At 43.6% G+C, this 19,528-nt stretch overlaps 1 protein-coding gene across 1 annotated transcript; it reads left to right on the top strand.

Annotated features, from left to right (window-relative positions):
• Positions 1–4: 4 nt before the first annotated feature.
• LOC116979358 (sodium- and chloride-dependent neutral and basic amino acid transporter B(0+)-like) lies at positions 5–17,281 on the top strand (the record flags this gene model as incomplete). Its single annotated transcript, XM_033030962.1, has 9 exons — positions 5–132; positions 8,600–8,767; positions 10,927–11,065; positions 12,749–12,880; positions 13,924–13,943; positions 14,439–14,629; positions 15,458–15,686; positions 16,010–16,135; positions 17,163–17,281. Coding segments are annotated over exons 1-9 (1,230 nt in total), but the record flags the coding sequence as incomplete, so codon positions are not given.
• Between the last annotated feature and the right edge of the window lie 2,247 nt (positions 17,282–19,528).

Here is a 19,528-nt window from a genome sequence, read left to right on the forward strand (position 1 = left end):
GAGCATTTCTCATTCCCTACACAGTCATGCTGGCACTTATTGCAATGCCAATGTTTTTCTTGGAAACTTCCTTCGGGCAGTTTGCCAGCCTTGGTCCTGTCGCAGTGTGGAAAGCTGTGCCAATACTACAAGGTTAATGTTTATTTAGTCTTCATCTGTTTAATAATTAAAGAAAGGAGAAATATTGGGTGATGTTGGTACTGTGTGAGAGGGGAAAGGGGAAGATAAGCAATGGGTCAGCTGTATTAATTTAAAGCATTTTATAACATTAGTGTAAAAAATATAGCCGGAATACATAATTCACTCAGATATTCAGCTATAAATTTCCAACTAACTTGCGGTTTTAACCAACCTTGGAAAGTTTTTACTAACCCTTGTGTTGTACATTTTACAAAGACAGATAGAGACTCTGAAGAGACACACACAGAAAGTCAAATGCTTTCATTTCCTCATTTCAAGCAGTCAATTAATAAACCCAATATGTGGCCACTAATTATCAAAAATAAAGTTGTATTTCTTTACATTTATTTAAATTATGGAATGGAAAGGTGAACCATGTTGAGAATGCCGGCACCACAACCCCTCACCAACTAAGAATGTGCACACATGCATGTTTGTCCATCACACAGTCCATCAACATCAGTGTCCAATCAGTGCTGGTTTCCCTCGCGCAACTTGTTCAGTGTCCGCTCTCTCTCACGTGATTGGGTTCCCGCCACATATCGCTCCGACACTTCCTGTTTGCCGTGACTCAATAAACCCGTGTTTTCATGCACCATCGTCGTTCTTGCTCTGCGCATACATAACATTTGGCGACGAGGATTCCAGCACCCTCTCCATTCTGGGCTGCAGCTAATGCTAACAACATCCGAAACCTGGCTGCAATGGAAGAAAACCTTCCAGGATTACGCCCAACATCTACCAATTTTGACACCAACGGCGAAACTGGAGGAAAGCGACAAAACTCAAGCTGCTTCACATATACTTGGGTCAACTCAGTCAAAAATACTTTGATGCACTACACTTACAAGGTGAATCAGATTTGACCAGCATATTTGCATCTCTCAATAACGATTGGGTGGGGGGGACAAGACAATGTTTTTACGGCGTGCTTCCAAATCTCGCAGCAGCGACAGGCTCCAGAAAAGAACATCAACGATTTTATTAAGAGACTAACTATGGCTGTATTAGAATGCAAGCACAAAGATATCCAGACAAACAAGTTCGAAGAAACAATATTCATGCAGGCGTTGATTATCGGGACCGGTGACAAAAAAACACACGAGAGTCTGAAAAGCATGATTTGTACTGGGACAACGCCTGCTCCACTGCTTGTTATAGGGAAGCAATGGGGAAGGGTCTTACCCAGCTTCAATCTAATCATTCACCGCTGATTCAAGCTATATGGGATCGAGAACCCCCTCCCAAAGACGTCAATGTTTGCCAACGCCAACCAACCCATGACTCACAGCTACGACCACGTCAACCTTCACAAAGGTTGACATGGTCGTAGCTGCAGTGAAAGTCACATACAGGTGTCCGACTGCAAGCACAAAAACACAGTTTGCAGGATCTGTCGGAAGGTAGGACACATCGAGAAGGTATGTTTTGCAAAGCAACGTGCCAGAGGGAAACGGCAAACTTAGACTCACAACTCCACATGAGTAGACGACCATTACATAGGTGTTGGGACCATTTTCAAAACACATGGGAAGAAAGGTCAGAGCCAGCCTCCATACATGGTTACGCTGACAGTACACAACCAGCCCATGAGGTTTGAACTGGATACAGGTTCAGCCGTCAGTTTGATAGGTGAGTCGTCGTTACGCCAAATACCAAAATTACAGCGCCCAGACTCGGTCTTCTGCAGCTACACCGGAGATAGTATCGATGTACTTGTAGTTTTTATGGCAGAAGTTGCTCATCATGGCGACTTGTTTCATTTACCAGTGCATGTGATCAGGGGAGGCCAACAATCGGATAGAAATTGGATGAACACAAAAAATAGGTACTTCGAGCCAGCACCACCATTCATGGCTGATCATTCAAAATCAGTACCCTGTTCCGGCTATTTCCCCATATCCCTTGATTCCCTTAGCCCGAAGTGCTAAATCTAACTCTCTCTTGAAAACATCCAGTGAATTGGCCTCCACTGCCTTCTGTGGCAGATAATTCCACAGATTCACAACTCTCAGGGTGAAAAGGGTTTTCCTCAACTCAGTCCTAAATGGCCATCCTCTTATTCTTAAACTGTGATCCCTGGTTCTGGACTCCCCCAACATCGTGAACATTGCTCCTGCATCTACCCTATCCTCTAAGAATTGAATATATTTCCATAAGATCCCCTCTCATCCTAAATTCCAACAAATACAAGCCCAGTCGACCCATTCTTTCATCATATGACAGTCCCACCATCCCGGGAATTAACCTAGTGATCCTACGCTGCACTCCCTCAAAAGCAATAATGGCCTTCCTCATATTAGAACACCAACGTTGCACACAATACACCAGGTTAGGTCTTACCAGGGCTCTGTACAACTACAGTAGGACCTCCTTGCTCCCAAACTGAAATCCTCTCGCAATGAAGGCCAGCATGCCATTGGCTTTCTTCACTGCCTTCTGTACCTGCATGCTTACTTTCAGTGACTGATGTACAAGCACACCCAGGTCTAGTTGCACCTCTCCTTCTCCTATTTAAGTTCAAGTTACATTTATTGTCACATGCACCAATTGGTACAGTGAGATTTGAGTTATCATACCATACAAAGAAAAAAGAGCACAATACACAATAGAGTTTAACATCAACGTTTCGCACTGTGAGGGAAGGCAATAAAGTTCCGTCATCTTCCTCATTGTTCACCCGTGGTTGGGGCCTCCACAGTCGCCGCTACGGCGGCCCGATGTTCAGGCCCTCTCGCTGGGATGATGGAACTCTGACATCGGAATGGAAGAACACACTCAGCGGCTTGGAGTTTCTGAATCAGCCACTTCCTACCGGAGACCGCGGCTCCCGAAGTCCACAGGCCAAGCTGGGTGGAGATTCAACACTGGTCACCCTCGGCAAAGGATCCCAGGACTCCCTGACGTTAAAGTCAGTGCCGCCCGTGGCTGGAAGCTCCGCAAACGACAGCTCCACGGTGTTAATCAGCAGGCCCAACACTCTGGAGCTCCAACACAGCGATCCCCAGTAAGGCATTGCCTACTCCTCGATGGAATTCAGTGTTGTGCCACTGCCGAAGCTCTGGCTGGTCTCCGGCAGGAAAGGGCGTGCCAATCCAGTTGGTTGGCTGCAAGGAGGGAGCGGAGATATGACTCGGAGAAAAGACGCATCCTTGACCGGGTAGTGACTGGGAAATGGTTTCCACTCTTCCCCCTCCCACCTCCACATAAAAAAGACTAAGAAACCTCCAAAAACATACTTTTAGACAGACTAAAAACAACAAAAAGGCTGAAATGACGGACAAATTGTTGGCGAGGCTGCCGCGCGCGGCGCCACCCGATGACCAGAATTCTGACATGATTATTCTGAGACCAGTATTCTGACACCATTCAGATAATAATCTACCTTCCTGTTCTTGCTACCAAAATGGATCTCCACATTATACTGTATCTGCCATGCTTCTGCCCACTCACCCAACCTATCCAAGTCACCCTACAGCCTCAAAGCATCCTGCTCGCAGCTCACACTGCCACCCAGTTTTATGTCATCCGCAAACTTAGAGATGTTACATTTAATTCCTTCATCTAAATCGTTAATATATATTGTAAACAACTGGGGTCCCAGCACCGAGCCTTGCGGCACCCCACTAGTCACTGCCTGCCATTCTGAAAAGTTCTCTATCCATGTCAATACCCTACCCCCAATGCCATGTGCTCAGATTTTGCACCCTAAACTCTTGTGTGGGGCCTTGTCAAAGACTTTTTGAAAGTCCAGATGCACCTTATTTACTGGCTCTCCCTTATCCATTCTACTTGTAACATCCTCAAAAAATTCCAAAAGATTAGTCAAGCATGATTTCCCCTTCATAAATCCATGCGGACTTTGACCGATCCCATCACTGCTTTCCAAATGCGCTGCTATAACATCTTTAATAATGGACTCCAGCATCTTCCCCAAGACTGATGTAAGGCTAACTGGTCTATAATTCCTCGTCTTCTCTCTCCCTCTTTTCTTAAAAAGTGAAGGTACATTGGCTACCCTTCAGTCCACAGGAACTGATCCAGAGTCAAGAGAACATTGGAAAATGATATCCAATGCATCCACGATTTCTAGGGCCACCTCTGGGGTACTCTGGAATGCAGACCATCTGGCTCTGGGGATTTATCTACCTTCAGTCCAAACTGTTTACCTAACACCATTTTCTGACTAATGTGGATTCCCTTCAGTTCCTCCCTCCCACTAGATCCTCGGTCCCCTAGTATTTCCAGGAGATTGTTTGTGTCTTCCTTAGTAAGGACTGAACCAAAGTACTTGTTTAACTGTTCTGACATTTCCTTGCTTTTCATTATAAATTCATCCCCTGCCACGAATTGAAGACCTATATGCATCCCTCTCAGGAGGACAGCAGTTCTCAACATTAGACCTGAAGCATGTCTATCATCAAGTCACGCTGGATAAAGAGTCTTGGGACATTACAACAATCAACATACATCGGGGCCTATTTTGCTACACGCGGTTACCATTTGGAGTGAGTTCTGCCCCTGGTATATTCCAGTGCCTTATTGATAACCTAGTTAAGGATGTTCCTTATGTGTGTGCTTACCTTGATGACATATAAGTAACCGGTACGTCAGAGGCACACCATCTTGAAACACTGGTCAGGGTACTTTCTCGCCTACAGGAAGCTGGCTTTACACTAAAGAGTGAAAAGTGCACATTTCTGACTGACTCAGTCGATTACCTTGGCAATAGAGTTGATAAGATAGGTGTCCATCCCCAGGACCACAATATCAAAGCTGTAAAAGAGGCCGCACGCCCACAGAACGTTGCACAGTTGCGTTCTTTCCTTGGGCTAATTATGCATTACAATCGGTTCATAAATCAGTTGGCTACAGTGTTGGTGCCCTTGTACCGATTACTCCAGAAGGACCAACACTGGGTATTGCCAAACGCCGAGCAGAGAGCATTCGAACAAATAAAAGCAGCCCTCAGTTCCAGGTTAAAGGAGCTCTACAGGTTGGTGGGCCCGACAGCCCTTCAAGTTCAAGTTCAAGTTCAAGTGAGTTTATTGTCATGTGTCCCTGTATAGGACAATGAAATTCTTGCTTTGCTTAAGCACACAGAAAATAGTAGGCATTTACTACAAAACAGATAAATGTGTCCATATACCATGATATAAATATATACACACATGAATAAATAAACTGGTAGTGCAAATAACAGAAAGTGGTTGCTAATAATCAGAGTTTTGTCCGAGCCAGGTTTAATAGCCTGATTGCTGAGGGGAAGTAGCTATTCCTGAACCTGGTTGTTGCAGTCTTCAGGCTCCTGTACCTTCTACCTGAAGGTAGCAGGGAGATGAGTGTGTGGCCAGGATGGTGTGGGTCTTTGATGATACTGCCAGCCTTTTTGAGGCAGCGACTGCGATAAATCCCCTCGATGGAAGGAAGGTCAGAGCCGATGATGGACTGGGCAGTGTTTACTACTTTTTGTAGTCTTTTCCTCTCCAGGGCGCTCAAATTGCCAAACCAAGCCACGATGCAACTGGTCAGCATGCTCTCGACTGTGCACCTGTAGAAGTTAGAGAGAGTCTTCCTTGACAATCCGACTCTCCGTAATCTTCACCTGAGTTTCAACCATTTACGAGCCATCGACTTAAACTAAACTGTCTGGATGGCTGTCTATTATGAGGCAGTCGAGTAATTGTTCCCCCTCAAGGCAACAGGCGCATACTCCGTGACTTGCACGATGCTCATCCTGGTGTTAGAATGAAGGCACTGGCGAGAAGCTACGTGTGGTGGCCTAAAATTGATAGAGATATTGAGAATATGGTACGCACTTGTTCCATTCGTCAGCTAATGCAGAATGTATCCCCCAAAGTTCCCCTTAAACCGTGGGCATAGCCCGATTCTCCTTATTTTGCACTGTTTTGGGGACACATGTTTCTAGGTATTGTTGATGCCTATTCGAAGTGGATAGAGGCGCTACCTACTCATATGTCGTGTACTTCGGCAGCTACTGTATCTAAATTACGATCAGTCTTTGCTACATTTGGCATTCCGGAAATGATTGTATCTGACAACAGCACAGAATTCAAGGAATTTGTGGATAAGAATGGTATTAGCCAGAATAGTAAATACCACCATGGGTATATGGCAACAGCACCTTATCAAATAGAAACATAGAAAATAGGTGCAGGAGTAGGCCATTCGGCCCTTTGAGCCTGCACCGCCATTCAATATGATCATGGCTGATCATCCAACTCAGTATCCCGTACCTGCCTTCTCTCCATACCTCCTGATCCCTTTAGCCACAAGGGCCACATCTAACTCCCTCTTAAATATAGCCAATGAACTGGCCTCAACTACATTCTGTGGCAGAGAATTCCAGAGATTCACCACTCTGTGTAAAAAATGTTTTTCTCATCTCAGTTTTAAAAGATTTCCCCTTTATCCTTAAACTGTGACCCCTTGTTCTGGACCCCTTGTCCTGTTCTTGATGCATCACGCAGCATCAAATGGTCTTGTTGAGCATGCAGTGCAAACGGTGAGACGAGGCCTCATGAAACGAAAGCAAGGTGACTTGATAGCAAAATTAAATTGTTTCCTTTTCCATTATCGGTCCATTCCAAATGAATTAGCGGGCACATCCCCAGCTGAATTAATGTTCAAACGTCCTTCATGTACCAGATTCGAGCTTCTACAGCCGACCATCCAGAAACATATATGCAAAAAACAAGAGGCCATGAAGCAGAACCATGAGACCCACACCAGGCTGCAAACATTTAGCACTGAGGACAAAGTCTACACTCGACTCGTGCACAAAGAAAGCTGGCAATCAGCCGTTGTCCGACATTGTAACAGTCAAGTGGCTGAACTAGAACTCTCAGACGGAGAGTTGTCAGGCGACATCTACGCCAGAGAACAGATGAAACACCCAGGGAAGAGACCCTGGCGGACGAAGCCATCGTTCAAGCAGGTGAAACAACAGATACAACACCATGTGATGAAGGGCTTCCATGTGTACAGACCTCTTCAGCAGGTGATCAAGAAGACACCGAGATAGAAGATGCTCCCCTGCGTCGGATGGTCGACTGGTAGCAGGCCGTATAAAAGCGGGAGTCATTTCACTGTCTTTCTATGTCCAGTTGAATTGATTTTGTTTGTTTTTTCTCGCTGCAATCCCCTCCTATGGGGGGAGGGATGAACCATGTTGTGAACGCAGGCGCCATGACCCCTCACCAGCCGGGAACATGCACACGTGCTTGCCTGTCTATCACACAGACCATCAACATCAGTGTCCACTCAGAGCGGGTCGCCCTTGCGCCACTTGTTCGGTGTCCGCATTCACTCACGTGATTGGTCCCCGCCACATCTGGCTCTGTCACTTCCTGTTTGCCGTGACTCAATAAGCCCGTGTTTTCATGCGCCATGGTTATTCTTGCTCCGTGCATATGCAAACTAAAAGGAAGGAAAGGAAAGATACAGAATGGAAACAAGCCCTTCCACCCACCAAGTCCACACCAACCATCAATCATCCTGTTCACACTAGTTCTACGTTATCCCATTCTCTCAACCACTCCCACAAACCGGGGGCAATTTATAGAGGCCAGTTATCGTACAAACCTCCATGTCCTAGCAATTTGGGAAATAACTCTAAATTTCAATGTTATTAAGCTGGAAAGCGTGCAGAGAAGTTTTACGATGATGTTGCCAGGACTCAAGGGCCTGAGCTATAGGGAAAGATTAGGCAGGCAAGGACTTTATTCCTTGGTTCACAGGAAGGCGAGAGGCGTATAAAATCATGGGGGGGAATAGATAGGTGAATGCAGAGTCTTTAACCCAGTGTAGCGGCATCAAGAACCATAGGACAGGTTTAAGGTGAGAGATAGGAACTTGCAGGGCAACTATTTCACTCAACATGAACAAGCTGCCAGAGGAGGTAGTTGAGGCATGTACGATAACAACATTTATAAAATATTTTGTGGATAGAAAAGATTTAGAGGGATATGGACCAAATGCAGACAAATGGGACTGGCTTTTATGGGGCATCTTGGAAGGCATGGATGAGTTGGGCTGAAGGGCTTCTTTTCGTGCTGTATGACTATGAGTATAATATAAATATAATTTATAACATAAAATATAATGGGGCCAGAGAATAGCTGAACAAAGCTGATTTACCCGATCAACTGAATCTATGAAAGATTTTTTACCAATTAAATATTTACAGAGTAATAGAGTCTTACAGCATAGAAACTGGCCCTTCGGCCCAACTTGCCCACACTGGCCAACATGTCCCATCAACACTAATCCTACCTGCCTGGGTTTGGCCCAAATCACCCTAAACCTGTCCTATCCCTGTACTCGTCTAAATATTTCTTAAACGTTGCAATACAATCTGCCAGTAAACTTGAAGTAAACCTCTTTGTTCCATTTCTAGGTGTGGGAATCACTATGGTCCTTTTCAGTACATTCATTGATATTACTTACAACTGCATCATCGCCTACAGCCTGTTCTACCTGTTTGCCTCTTTCCAGTCCCCCCTGCCGTGGTCAGACTGCTTCAGCTGGTGGGGTGCAGATGAAACCTGTAGTCGGACACCCAGAGGTACTGAGCTAACTCTGTTGGGTAATGTAATGGATTCCCAGTAATCTATCTAGTGGACATGTGTCCACCCGTTGGTCTGAGGGGCTCCATCCCTAGTATACCCACATCATCCTGTGGACTGTGCATCATTTTATACTCATTTTTGAAATACGGCTTATGTTTATTGTTGTTACATGTACCGAGGTACAGTGTTTTGTTTTCGGATTGTGAAAGGGTGCTTTCAATGCCATTTCATTCCATCTTTAGTCTTTTAGAATTTCTTTATTCAGACGGTGGTGAATCTGTGGAATTTGTTGCCACAGAAGGCTGTGGAGGCCTAGTCAATGGATATTTTTTAAGGCAGAGATAAATAGATTCTTGATAAGCCAAGGATTTTGCCATAAATGCCATGTGCCTTTTCATACCTTTTTTTGATGATTTCACCAGGATAATGCCTTTTTCACGATCAAGTGAGGGGCTAGGCTAGATGCAGGATTGTTCCCAATGTTGGGGAAGTCCAGAACAAGGGGTCACAGTTTAAGGATAAGGGGGAAATCTTTTATGACCGAGATGAGGAAAACAGTTTTCACACAGAGAGTGGTGAATCTCTGGAATTCTCTGCCACAGAAGGTAGTTGAGGCCAGTTCATTGGCTATATTTAAGAGGGAGTTAGATGTGGTACTTGTGGCTAAAGGGATCAGGGGGTATGGAGAGAAGGCAGGTACAGGATACTGAGTTGGATGATCAGCCATGATCATATTGAATGGCGGTGCAGGCTCGAAGGGCCGAATGGCCTACTCCTGCACCTATTTTCTATGTTTCTATGTGCCTAAATCAACCTTTTTTGCTAAAAGGTCTTGCTATTTTCTCCAGTTATACCGTGATTACAATGACATTTTCTATGTTAACACGTCAACATTAATGTTATTATTAACATGTTAACATAGTATAAATTACAAGAAAATTTCCACCACCGAGGCGAAACCGGGGGCGCCACCGTCGGTCATTCATTAATTTGTGCCGCTGCCCGCTGGTTCAGTCTTCTCCTAAATCTACATTGCTTCCAAATTTGCAAACTTCCCACAAGCTACCACTTCCCTTGAGAAATGTGGCAAAACATGAAGAAGGGTTTCGGCCCGAAACGTCGCCTATTTCCTTCGCTCCATAGATGCTGCTGCACCCGCTGAGTTTCCCCAGCAATTTTGTGTACCAGTGAATAACTTGCAGGTTTTCAACAAAGTAACTGATGATATTCGTAAAGTTCCAAGCGAAATAGATAAAGACATACAAGGAAAATGTGAAAGAGTGATTTTAGCTAACAAAGATCTTGAAGAAATAGAAAACATAGCTAAAGTTCTCAAACATAGTTGTAATGCACAAGATATCGACATGAATATAGAGTCTGTAGCTTGTTTCGGGTATGCACCAGTGACCTCAGCTGAGGTAGTAAGAAGTTTTTCTCAACTGAAACATATTCTGTCTGACAGATGGCATAGTTTAATTCCAGATAATTTGAAAAAATGCTAGTAATTATGTGTAACCAGGCAACTTTGGTCATTTGGTAGACAAAAGTGCTTGAGAAACTCAGCGGGTGCAGCAGCATCTATGGAGCGAAGGAAATATGGAGAGTTTCGGGCCAAAACCCTACAAATGTAAAGCACTTTGGCCAACGAGAGTTGTTTTTTAAATGTGCTATATAAATAAATGTGACTTGACTTGACTTCACCACCTTAACCCTAACTTTGGTCATTTAATGTAGTATACCTTTATAATATCAGTTTTAACCATATTTTGGTGGTGGAAATACATGCCTTTTCGTGCCTTTTTTGTAATTTTATCATGCCTTTTTGCTTGCCTATTTCAGAGATTTTTAGTGCCTAAACATCCTGGCTCGATTGATAAGTATGGGTGTCAGGGGATATGGGGAGAAGGCAGGTGAATGGGGTTGAGAGGGAACGATAGATCAGCCTTGATTGAATGGCGGAGTAGACATAATGGCCCAAATGGTCTAATCCTGCTCCTGTCACTTATGAACATGATGGCATTGGTGAGGCCATGCTTGGAGCACAGTGTTCAGTTTTAATCAGCCAGCTATACGAAGGGTGCAATTAAGCTGGAAGGAATGCAGAGAAAATAGCAGAAATAATTCTCAGTGAAATGTCCCACCCCACATTTTCCAGATCCGCTCTGCAACCTCACTCTGGACGGTGGATATTCTGAAGTCGTTAACACAACCTGGCTGCAGGCAAACAACAAAACCTGTTCCAATGGATCAGAAATCTATGTTCCACACCAAGGCCCAAGTGAACAATACTGGGAGTAAGTAATGCTGCAGAGAATGGCACCTCATACATTCATATTTATATCAATAACTTTCCTCAATCTGAAACATCACCCATTCCTTCTTTCCAAAGATGCTGCGCCCCGCTGAGTTACTCCAGCATTTTGTGTCTATCTTTGGTGTAAACATTCAACTGTAGTTCATTCCTACGCATTTGGTGAGGGATTCTTGTTTTATCAAGAGCAGTTTGATTAAGTTTAGTTACACCAACATGTTTAGTTTAATTTAGAGATACAGCATGGAAACAGACCCTTTGGCCCACCAGGTCCACGCCAACCATCGATCACACTAGTTCTATGTTATCCCACTTTCTTATGTACCCCATACACACTAGGGGCAGTGTACTCCCACTTCTCCAAAGACGTTCGAGTTTGTAGGTTAAATGGCCTCTGCAAATTGCCCCGAATGTGAAGGGAATGAACTGGCAATCAGTTGTAGGTGTGGAGTCGGTGGACCAATTTTTTCATGCTGTACCTTCCAATCAATCTATCAATACAGACAACACAGACCCAGGTTGATGGAGCCCTGAGGCAGCGGCAAACTGAATATAGTTGGTTCATTAACCTGTGACAATGATAACTAAATCGTATGAATGTTGCCACATTTAACAACGCCAAAAAGTATAGAAGATTTGCAACCTAGGAGGAGGCCATTCAGCCTATCACATCCTTGCTGGTTGAAATAGAGCCATTCCACCCCAACATCACATTCAACAGCAGGTCTTTTGCTCTGAGTTCACTGCACTTCCAGCACGATTAATTTCCTGAGTGGTTGCATATGCGTAAGGTATTGTCACATGAAGAGCCTGCATGCTGATATGTATTTAAATTTGACAGAGTAATTGGGAGGACAGTGGGAGGAATAAGACAATGTCACAGGATTACATGGGATCTGGGTTCAATGTTGAGGACTCCCAGCACTGCCCTCCCACTGTGCTGTCGCCACTGGTGGGTCTGTCTTGCTGATGAGCCAGGGCATACCCAGGCTTTCAAGTGGAGGCAAAAGAGACATAGATGCTGGAGACACTAGGAACTGCAGATGCTGGTTTACAAAAAAAATACTGGAGTAACTCTGCAGATCAGGCAGCATCTGTGGAGGATATGGATAGGCAATGATTGAGGTCAGGACCCTTCTTCAGACTGGTTGCAGTAGGGTGGAGAAAGCCCAAAGAGAGGTGGGGTTGGAACAAAGATTAGCAAGTGATGGGTAGATTCAGTTGCGGATGATTGGCAGATGGTTGAGCAATGGCTAGAAATGAGAGGACTGAAAGTGTGAGATAAGGAGGCAAGGATTAAACAGGTGTGAAATGTGAACCCACATGAAGGATTATAGGTGGAAGGGAATGGGAACAAAGAGAAAGAGAAAGAGAAAGGGAGAAATTAGTGATAATCCAGGTGGGCTCAGGGAAGAGAGGAGGGAAAAAAGGGGAGTGGCTGTTGGTGGTAGCTAAAAATGTAGAATTCAACATTCATTCCATTGGGCTGTACGCTACACAAGCGGAACATGAAGTGGTATTCCTCCAGTTTGCATGCAGCCTCACTCTTGCAATGGAAGAGGCCCAGGACAGAAAGGGCAAATTCATGTATAATTAACTAAATATTTTTGTGCTCTTTATTTAATGCTGACTGATACAAAATGTCTTCTGTTGTCATTTTATTTAGAAAGTTTGTTTTACGCCGCGCAAGTTCAGTGGGCGAGACAGGGGAGATAGTCTGGTACTTGGCCCTCTGTCTGCTTCTGGCCTGGCTGATCGTTTGTGGAGCACTTTCTAAAGGAATCAAAACTTCAGGAAGGTGAAATGATTGCTGACAAACAGCACTAAACAACTGGTGACAATGTACAGATTTCCACATTTACAAATCTGCTTTAAAATTACTGTGGGTAACACACAAAGAAACCTGCAGAGGGAAATAACATCATAACAAAGAACCCAATTCAAAAAGATGACAATACAGAAATTAAGGAAATGGTTGACATTGAAAAATTCCTTATGTATTCATTCCAGAGGAAAAACTGAATTTTGATGATGTTATAGGAGTCCGTGTGCATTAACCATTAAAAACCTCTGGCTATGAACTGAAAGTAATCAATAGGGCTGATCACTGGGATTTGGAAATTGATGGCAGGTCAAAAGTTAGGTTTCTTGCAACTAGTGGTTCTCCTTTGAATCTCCAAAGACTTTCCATGTTCGATAAGGGACCACCTTGGCATGTGGTACAACATGCTCCATCTGTTGTAATGTGCACAAATCCAAGAGTAATCTAGAAACTTGACAGCAAGCAGGGAGAAGTTAAATGATCTGTTAGATGTACCGAGTCTTAGCAATTTGGCAGATTTGCTTTTATAGGTGCTATAGCTTTAAGCATCACTGCACAAGTTGCTGAAACATAATGGATTGTGGATTGGACATAAAACAAGAAATTGTACTCTGAGAGTTGGGACAGTTTCTCTGAGTTCACAGTTCTTGCTCATGATGATTTAATTTGTTCATTGGTACTTAATCGTCATGTATCTACATATTGTGAAATTCTTTGATTTCAGTAAATTCGGTAAAATCATATAAATTAGCACAGTCATAAATAAGTACAAAAATGCAACGATTGTAGTGCATGAATAGTAGATGTCACCAAGGCAGTACGCAAAGGGAGAACATCAAAACAAAGAACTGCAGATACTGGTTAATACACAAAAGGACACAATGTGTTGGAATAACTCAGAAGGTGAGGCAGCATCTCTGGAGAACATGGATAGGTGATGTTTCTGGTCGTTTGGTGATGTTACCAATCAATCAATCGATTAATTAATCATTTAATGCTCTCTTATTCGCTAATTTTAGATTTGCAGCGATAATTATTTGTGAGCCAAGGTATACACAAAGCGAAAGTCTGTGTATGGAATTAGTCGTCAAATAAAGCAGATAAGACTCGAGGAGTGAAATGAAATGCTCAAGGGACCACATTCCCCAATGTGTGCCTCCTAAGATTGCAAAATAAGTTAGAGTAAATTTGTGGTGCATAATTGATTCACAATGGGCTTCTCCTCTAAATATTGTAGAATTTAAATTCTGTTAAATGCGCTTCTCAATTATGTGATGTGAATAATAATCTTTAGCTCCAATCTTTTTACTTAGTGTAGACACAAGGAATTGCACATGCTGATTTACAAAATAAAACACAAAGTGCTAGAGTAACTCAGTGGGTCAGGCAGCTTCTCTGGAGAACATGGTTATGCTGTAAAAGGTTCCCGACCAAAACCACCAATTTGTGTTCTCCAGAGATGCTGCATGACCCACTGAGTTACTCCAGAAGCTGTCTTTTTTTATTTAGTGTTTCACTGAATCAAATATTGCAGATGTTAAATCAGGAACAGAAGACAACCTAACAATCCTTTTCCACGTTCAGGTGGTTTATTTCACAGCAACATTTCCGTACGTGGTTCTGACTGCACTTCTGATTCGAGGACTGACCCTGGAGGGAGCCTGGAAAGGGATTGAATTCTACATTGGAAGCGAGTCGGACTTCTCAAAGCTGGCTGATGCTGAGGTAATCTCACCAGGGTAATCCACCTTCTTTTGGCTGAATATTTCAATCAGATATTTCCACGTTTCTGCTTCTTCCTTCATGGATGAAATATTTAGCTAAAGAAATGAATGCTGTTTTGAATTGTGACATGAATAATTTTATTCATGTAAAATCATTCATTGCATTTTGGTTTAGAGGTCTGAAAAAAATGCAACTGAACAGCTTTATTGTGAGTATGTGCATGAAGGAACTGTAGTTGCTGGTTTTAACCAAAGATAGACACAAAATGCTAGAGTAACTCAGCAGGACAGGCAGTATTTCTGGAGAGAAAGAATGGGTGACGGTTCGGTTCGAGACTGAGGTAGGTGTTAACCTGAAATGCCAACCATTCCTTCTCTCCAGAAATGTTGCCTGCCCTGCTGAGTTACTCCAGCATTTTGTGTCTATCTTTAGCTTTATTATAGGTGTTGGTTTAGATTTATTATTGTCACATGTACCGAGGTATGGTGAAAGGCTTTGTTTTGCATCCTAGCCAATCAACCATATCATATACTATACATAAATACAATCAAGCCAAACTCAAGTACATTGGGTGAGCAGAGTGGAGAACATGGTTCTCAGCATTGCAGTGCACCTGTTCCAGAGACAAAGTCTAATGACAGCAATAGGGAGAGGTGATTCGGACAGTACCCTAGCTTATGGAAGGGCCATTCCTTTGCCCACTTTTACAGTTAATCAATATCCTATTGTAACATTGGACAACCTTCTTCACTGTCCACTATAATAACAATGTTGGTCCCATTGGTAAATTTAACTCTGTGCGAACTAATTATAATTTCCATTCACCAGGTCTGGAAAGATGCAGCAACACAAATATTTTATTCACTTGCAATTGGCTGGGGCAGTTTAATAACCCTGTCGTCCTACAACAAATTCAACAACAACTGTTACAGAGACACCATGATCGTCTGCATCATTAACTGTGCCACGAGTGTGTTTGCTGGATTTGTCATCTTCTCCATCCTGGGACACATGTCTCACGTACAGGACAAGCCTGTTTCAGAGGTCGCTAAGTCAGGTACCTGTGCTCTTAGACTTGCCATTTTCTGTTGTGATTTAGATCTGGTGATGGAGTGGAGGTGATGAGCAAGAGATCAGCTGGAAGGTAATTGGAAAGGAGAGATATAGGGGAGGGAAGATGTGGGGAGGGGAGAGGGGAGAGCAAGGTATGGGGAAATGTAAAATAAACATGTAAGAATGTGGAAGAGAGAAGCATGTTGAGGCTGGGCACTCAATCTGGATGTTAGATTAATTAATGGACTTTTGAAATATAAACAACATTATAATCTTTTTCTTTTGTACATAATTAATCTTATCTGACCAATTGTGTCTCCCATTCAGGTTTTGGTTTGGCTTTTATCGTGTATCCAGAGGCTTTAACACAGTTGCCGTGGGCGCCTCTTTGGTCCAGCCTCTTTTTCTTCATGCTGATCACCCTGGGACTCAGCAGTCAGTGTGTTGCTGTCGGTAAGAGCCACTTCAATTCCTTTGTCAAGTCTTTGCCACTTCCCTAAAATCAAGTTATCTGGCTCTTGAAATTGGGTCGTGCTGAAATTTGCATACAATTCTAATAGTCATATTTTTGTTAAATCTTTTAACAGTCTTTCAGAGTTGTTTCCAATACTAACTCTCATTCCTTTACTGTGCAGCAAGAACAAAAAAAAAAGAAATTGGAGGGAATGCAGTCTTTCCCTTGTATGGAAGGGAAATAAATATTTAGACAGGTACATGGATAGGAGAGGTTTAGAAGGATATTGGCCAAATGCAGGTAGGTGGGACTAGTTGGCCAGTGTGAGCAATTTGATCCGAATGGCCTGTTTCCACGCTGTAAGACTCTATGACTATGATGTTAGAACATAGAACAAAGAACAGTGTAGTATAGGAACAGGCCCAATGCCCCACAATGTCTGTGCTTAATTTGGGCCAAGCATGGTCAGATGGGACTAGCTTAGATGGGGCATCGGTGGGTTGGGACGAGGGCCCTGTTTCCATGCTGTATGACTCCTCTGCCTGAAACATTGGAGGGACTCCACTTTGTAACTTCATGAGGGGACCATTACCGGGAATGTTTGAGCTCTACCCATGGTTGAAGTATGGTGAAGCAGACTGGTGACTTTAATGCTTGCCCAAGTCCTTTAATGCTTGCCCTGCCCAATCACTCTCCATAGCTCAGGCCCCCAAGTCCTGGCATCATCCTCGTAAAACTTCTCTGCACTCCTTCCAGCTTAATGCCATCCTTCCTATAGCAGCGTAACAAAAACGGAACACACTGCCGTTTATTGTGAAGGTCCTGCCAACTTCTGTACTCAGTGCTCTGACTGATGAAGGCCAATGTACCTACCTTCTTGACCACCCTGTCTACCAGTCACCCCCAATTGGGAAGAAGAAGCTGCCACATCTCTTCTGCTCTGCACGGTGTTGGAAAATCCAGCGCGGTGATTCTCTGTGATTTTGTAAATTATTAATTAAACTTGTTTAACTTTAATTTTATTAGAAGCAGTAATAACAACCCTACTGGATCAGTTCCCTGGCTTTCTGCGATCAAGGCGTCCGTTTCTTACAGCTGCTGTTTGCCTGATATTTTATTTGCTCAGCCTAACCTGCACAACACAGGTAAGGCGCAATTCAATAGTATCTTCATAGGCCAGCTTTAACTTATCATGTGAGAAATTTTATATGATTGAATAATAGAGAATGACTAGTTATTTAGCTTGTTTAACTTGCTTGACAAATCACATAATATTCTGACTGTGAAATACTTCACAGCATCTAAATCTGGGACACAATCAACTGCAGATACTGGCTTAAAAAAAATCCTACAAAGTGCTGGAGTAGCTCAGCAAGACAGGCAGCATCTGCAAAGAAATGAATAGGCAACATTTCAGGTCGAGACCCTTCTTCAGACTGGTGGTAGTAGGAGGGGGGAGAATTCTGGAAGAGATGTGGGGAGGAGTGAGAAAAAGCTTGGCAGGAGATAGGTGGACAAAATGTGTAAAAAAAAACTGCAGATGCTGTTGAAATTCGAAGGTAGACACAAATGCTGGAGTAACTCAGCAGCATCTCTGGAGAGAAGGAATGGGCGACGTTTCAGGTTGAGACCCTTCTTCAGAGTGATGTTGGGAGGGGGCGGGAAAAAGATAGAATGTAGGCGGAGACAGTAAGACTAGCAGGAGAACTGGGAAGGGGAGGGGATGGAGAGAGAAAACAAGGGCTATCTGAAGTTAGAGAAATCAATGTTCATATCGCTGAAGTGTAAACTACCCAAGCGAAATATGAGGTGCTGTTCCTCCAATTTGCACTGAGCCTCACTCTGACAATGGAGGAGGCCCAGGACAGAAAGGTCAGATTGGGAATGGGAGGGGGAGTTGAAGTGCTGAGCCACCGGGAGATAAGGTAGGTTAAGGCGGACTGAGCTGAGGTGTTCAGAGAAACAATCGCCGAGCCTGCACTTGGTCTCGCCGATGTAGAGAAGTTGACACCTGGAACTGCTTTCTGCAGAGACCGTTCCCTCCGAAACTTCCTGATCAACTCGTCCCTTCCCACCCAAACCATCCCTCCCCAGGTACTTTCCCCTGCAACTGCAGGAGATGCAACACCTGTCCCTTTACTCCATCCAAGGACCTAAACAGTCTTTCCAGGTGAGGCAGAGGTTCACTTGCACCTCCTCCAACCTCATCTACTGTATCCGCTGTTCCAGGTGTGGACGAGACCAACCAGATCTCAACAGCATTTTTCCAACAGCAATAAGTGTGTCCAATAGGTGTTGGCCTTTCCAACAATCCCTGTGACAGTGTGATAACAATAGTCAATCAATTAATTTATGGCCACTAAACTACCTGGTGTCTCACCCACAATCCCAGTACCAGGAAGGTGCCATTCATCTGGGCCATTTTATAGTGCCCAGAGAGGATGCCACAGAGCGGTCAGGGTCACAGTGTGGAAACAGTTCAAATGTGAACACTCGGAAGCATTTAAATGGAGCATTTTACAGTTAGACTTAAAAAATCTGGCAGCACTGGGGCTGTGCTGGTGTCTGGGTAACACATTCGCTCTTGTTCATATTAATTTTAAGTATAAAAGTCAGGAAGTCATGCACAGCTTAATAAAACCTAGGAGTATTGCATGCAGTTCTGGTCACCACATCATATGAAGGATGTGGAAGTTTTGCTAAGAGTATAGAAGAGGTTTACCAGAATGCTGCCTGGATTAGAATGTATTAGCTATAGAGAGAGGCTAGTCCAGGGGTGGGGAACCTGCAGCCTTATGGCCGCATGCAGCCTTCTAGGCCATTAAGTGCGGCCTTTTGAATGAATCCAAATGTTGTAATTGGCCAAATAAAAGATGTCACAAAATGGAGAATCTCTGCATTTCCAAAGCCTGCTTGGACTCTCTCTGTGTGAAAGTTTCAAGCTGTGAGTCACAGCTCCAAGGAGTCTGGACCCTAGATGGAAGTTGAGGATAAGGTGGGGTTCAGATGTCCTTCCTTTTGTTAATATGTATGAGGGTTTAGCAGAAGAGCTGAGCAGGTTTGCAAATGCATGATTAGGACGTAACAGAACAACTTCACGCAATACTCCAAAAAGAAAATATATATTATTCAATCGCTTCGGATGAATCAACTGATACTACTAACCCTCAACGTAACAGAACAACTTCACGCAATACTCCAAAAAGAAAATATATATTATTCAATCGCTTCGGATGAATCAACTGATACTACTAACCCTCAACGTAACAGAACAACTTCACGCAATACTCCAAAAAGAAAATATATATTATTCAATCGCTTCGGATGAATCAACTGATACTACTAACTCGGCGCAGGTTTTATACTTAATTCGGGCCATAACAGAAGATTTT

The sequence above is a fragment of the Amblyraja radiata genome, chromosome 12 (genome assembly GCF_010909765.2).
Source record: "Amblyraja radiata isolate CabotCenter1 chromosome 12, sAmbRad1.1.pri, whole genome shotgun sequence".
In the NCBI taxonomy this organism is placed as follows: domain Eukaryota; kingdom Metazoa; phylum Chordata; class Chondrichthyes; order Rajiformes; family Rajidae; genus Amblyraja; species Amblyraja radiata.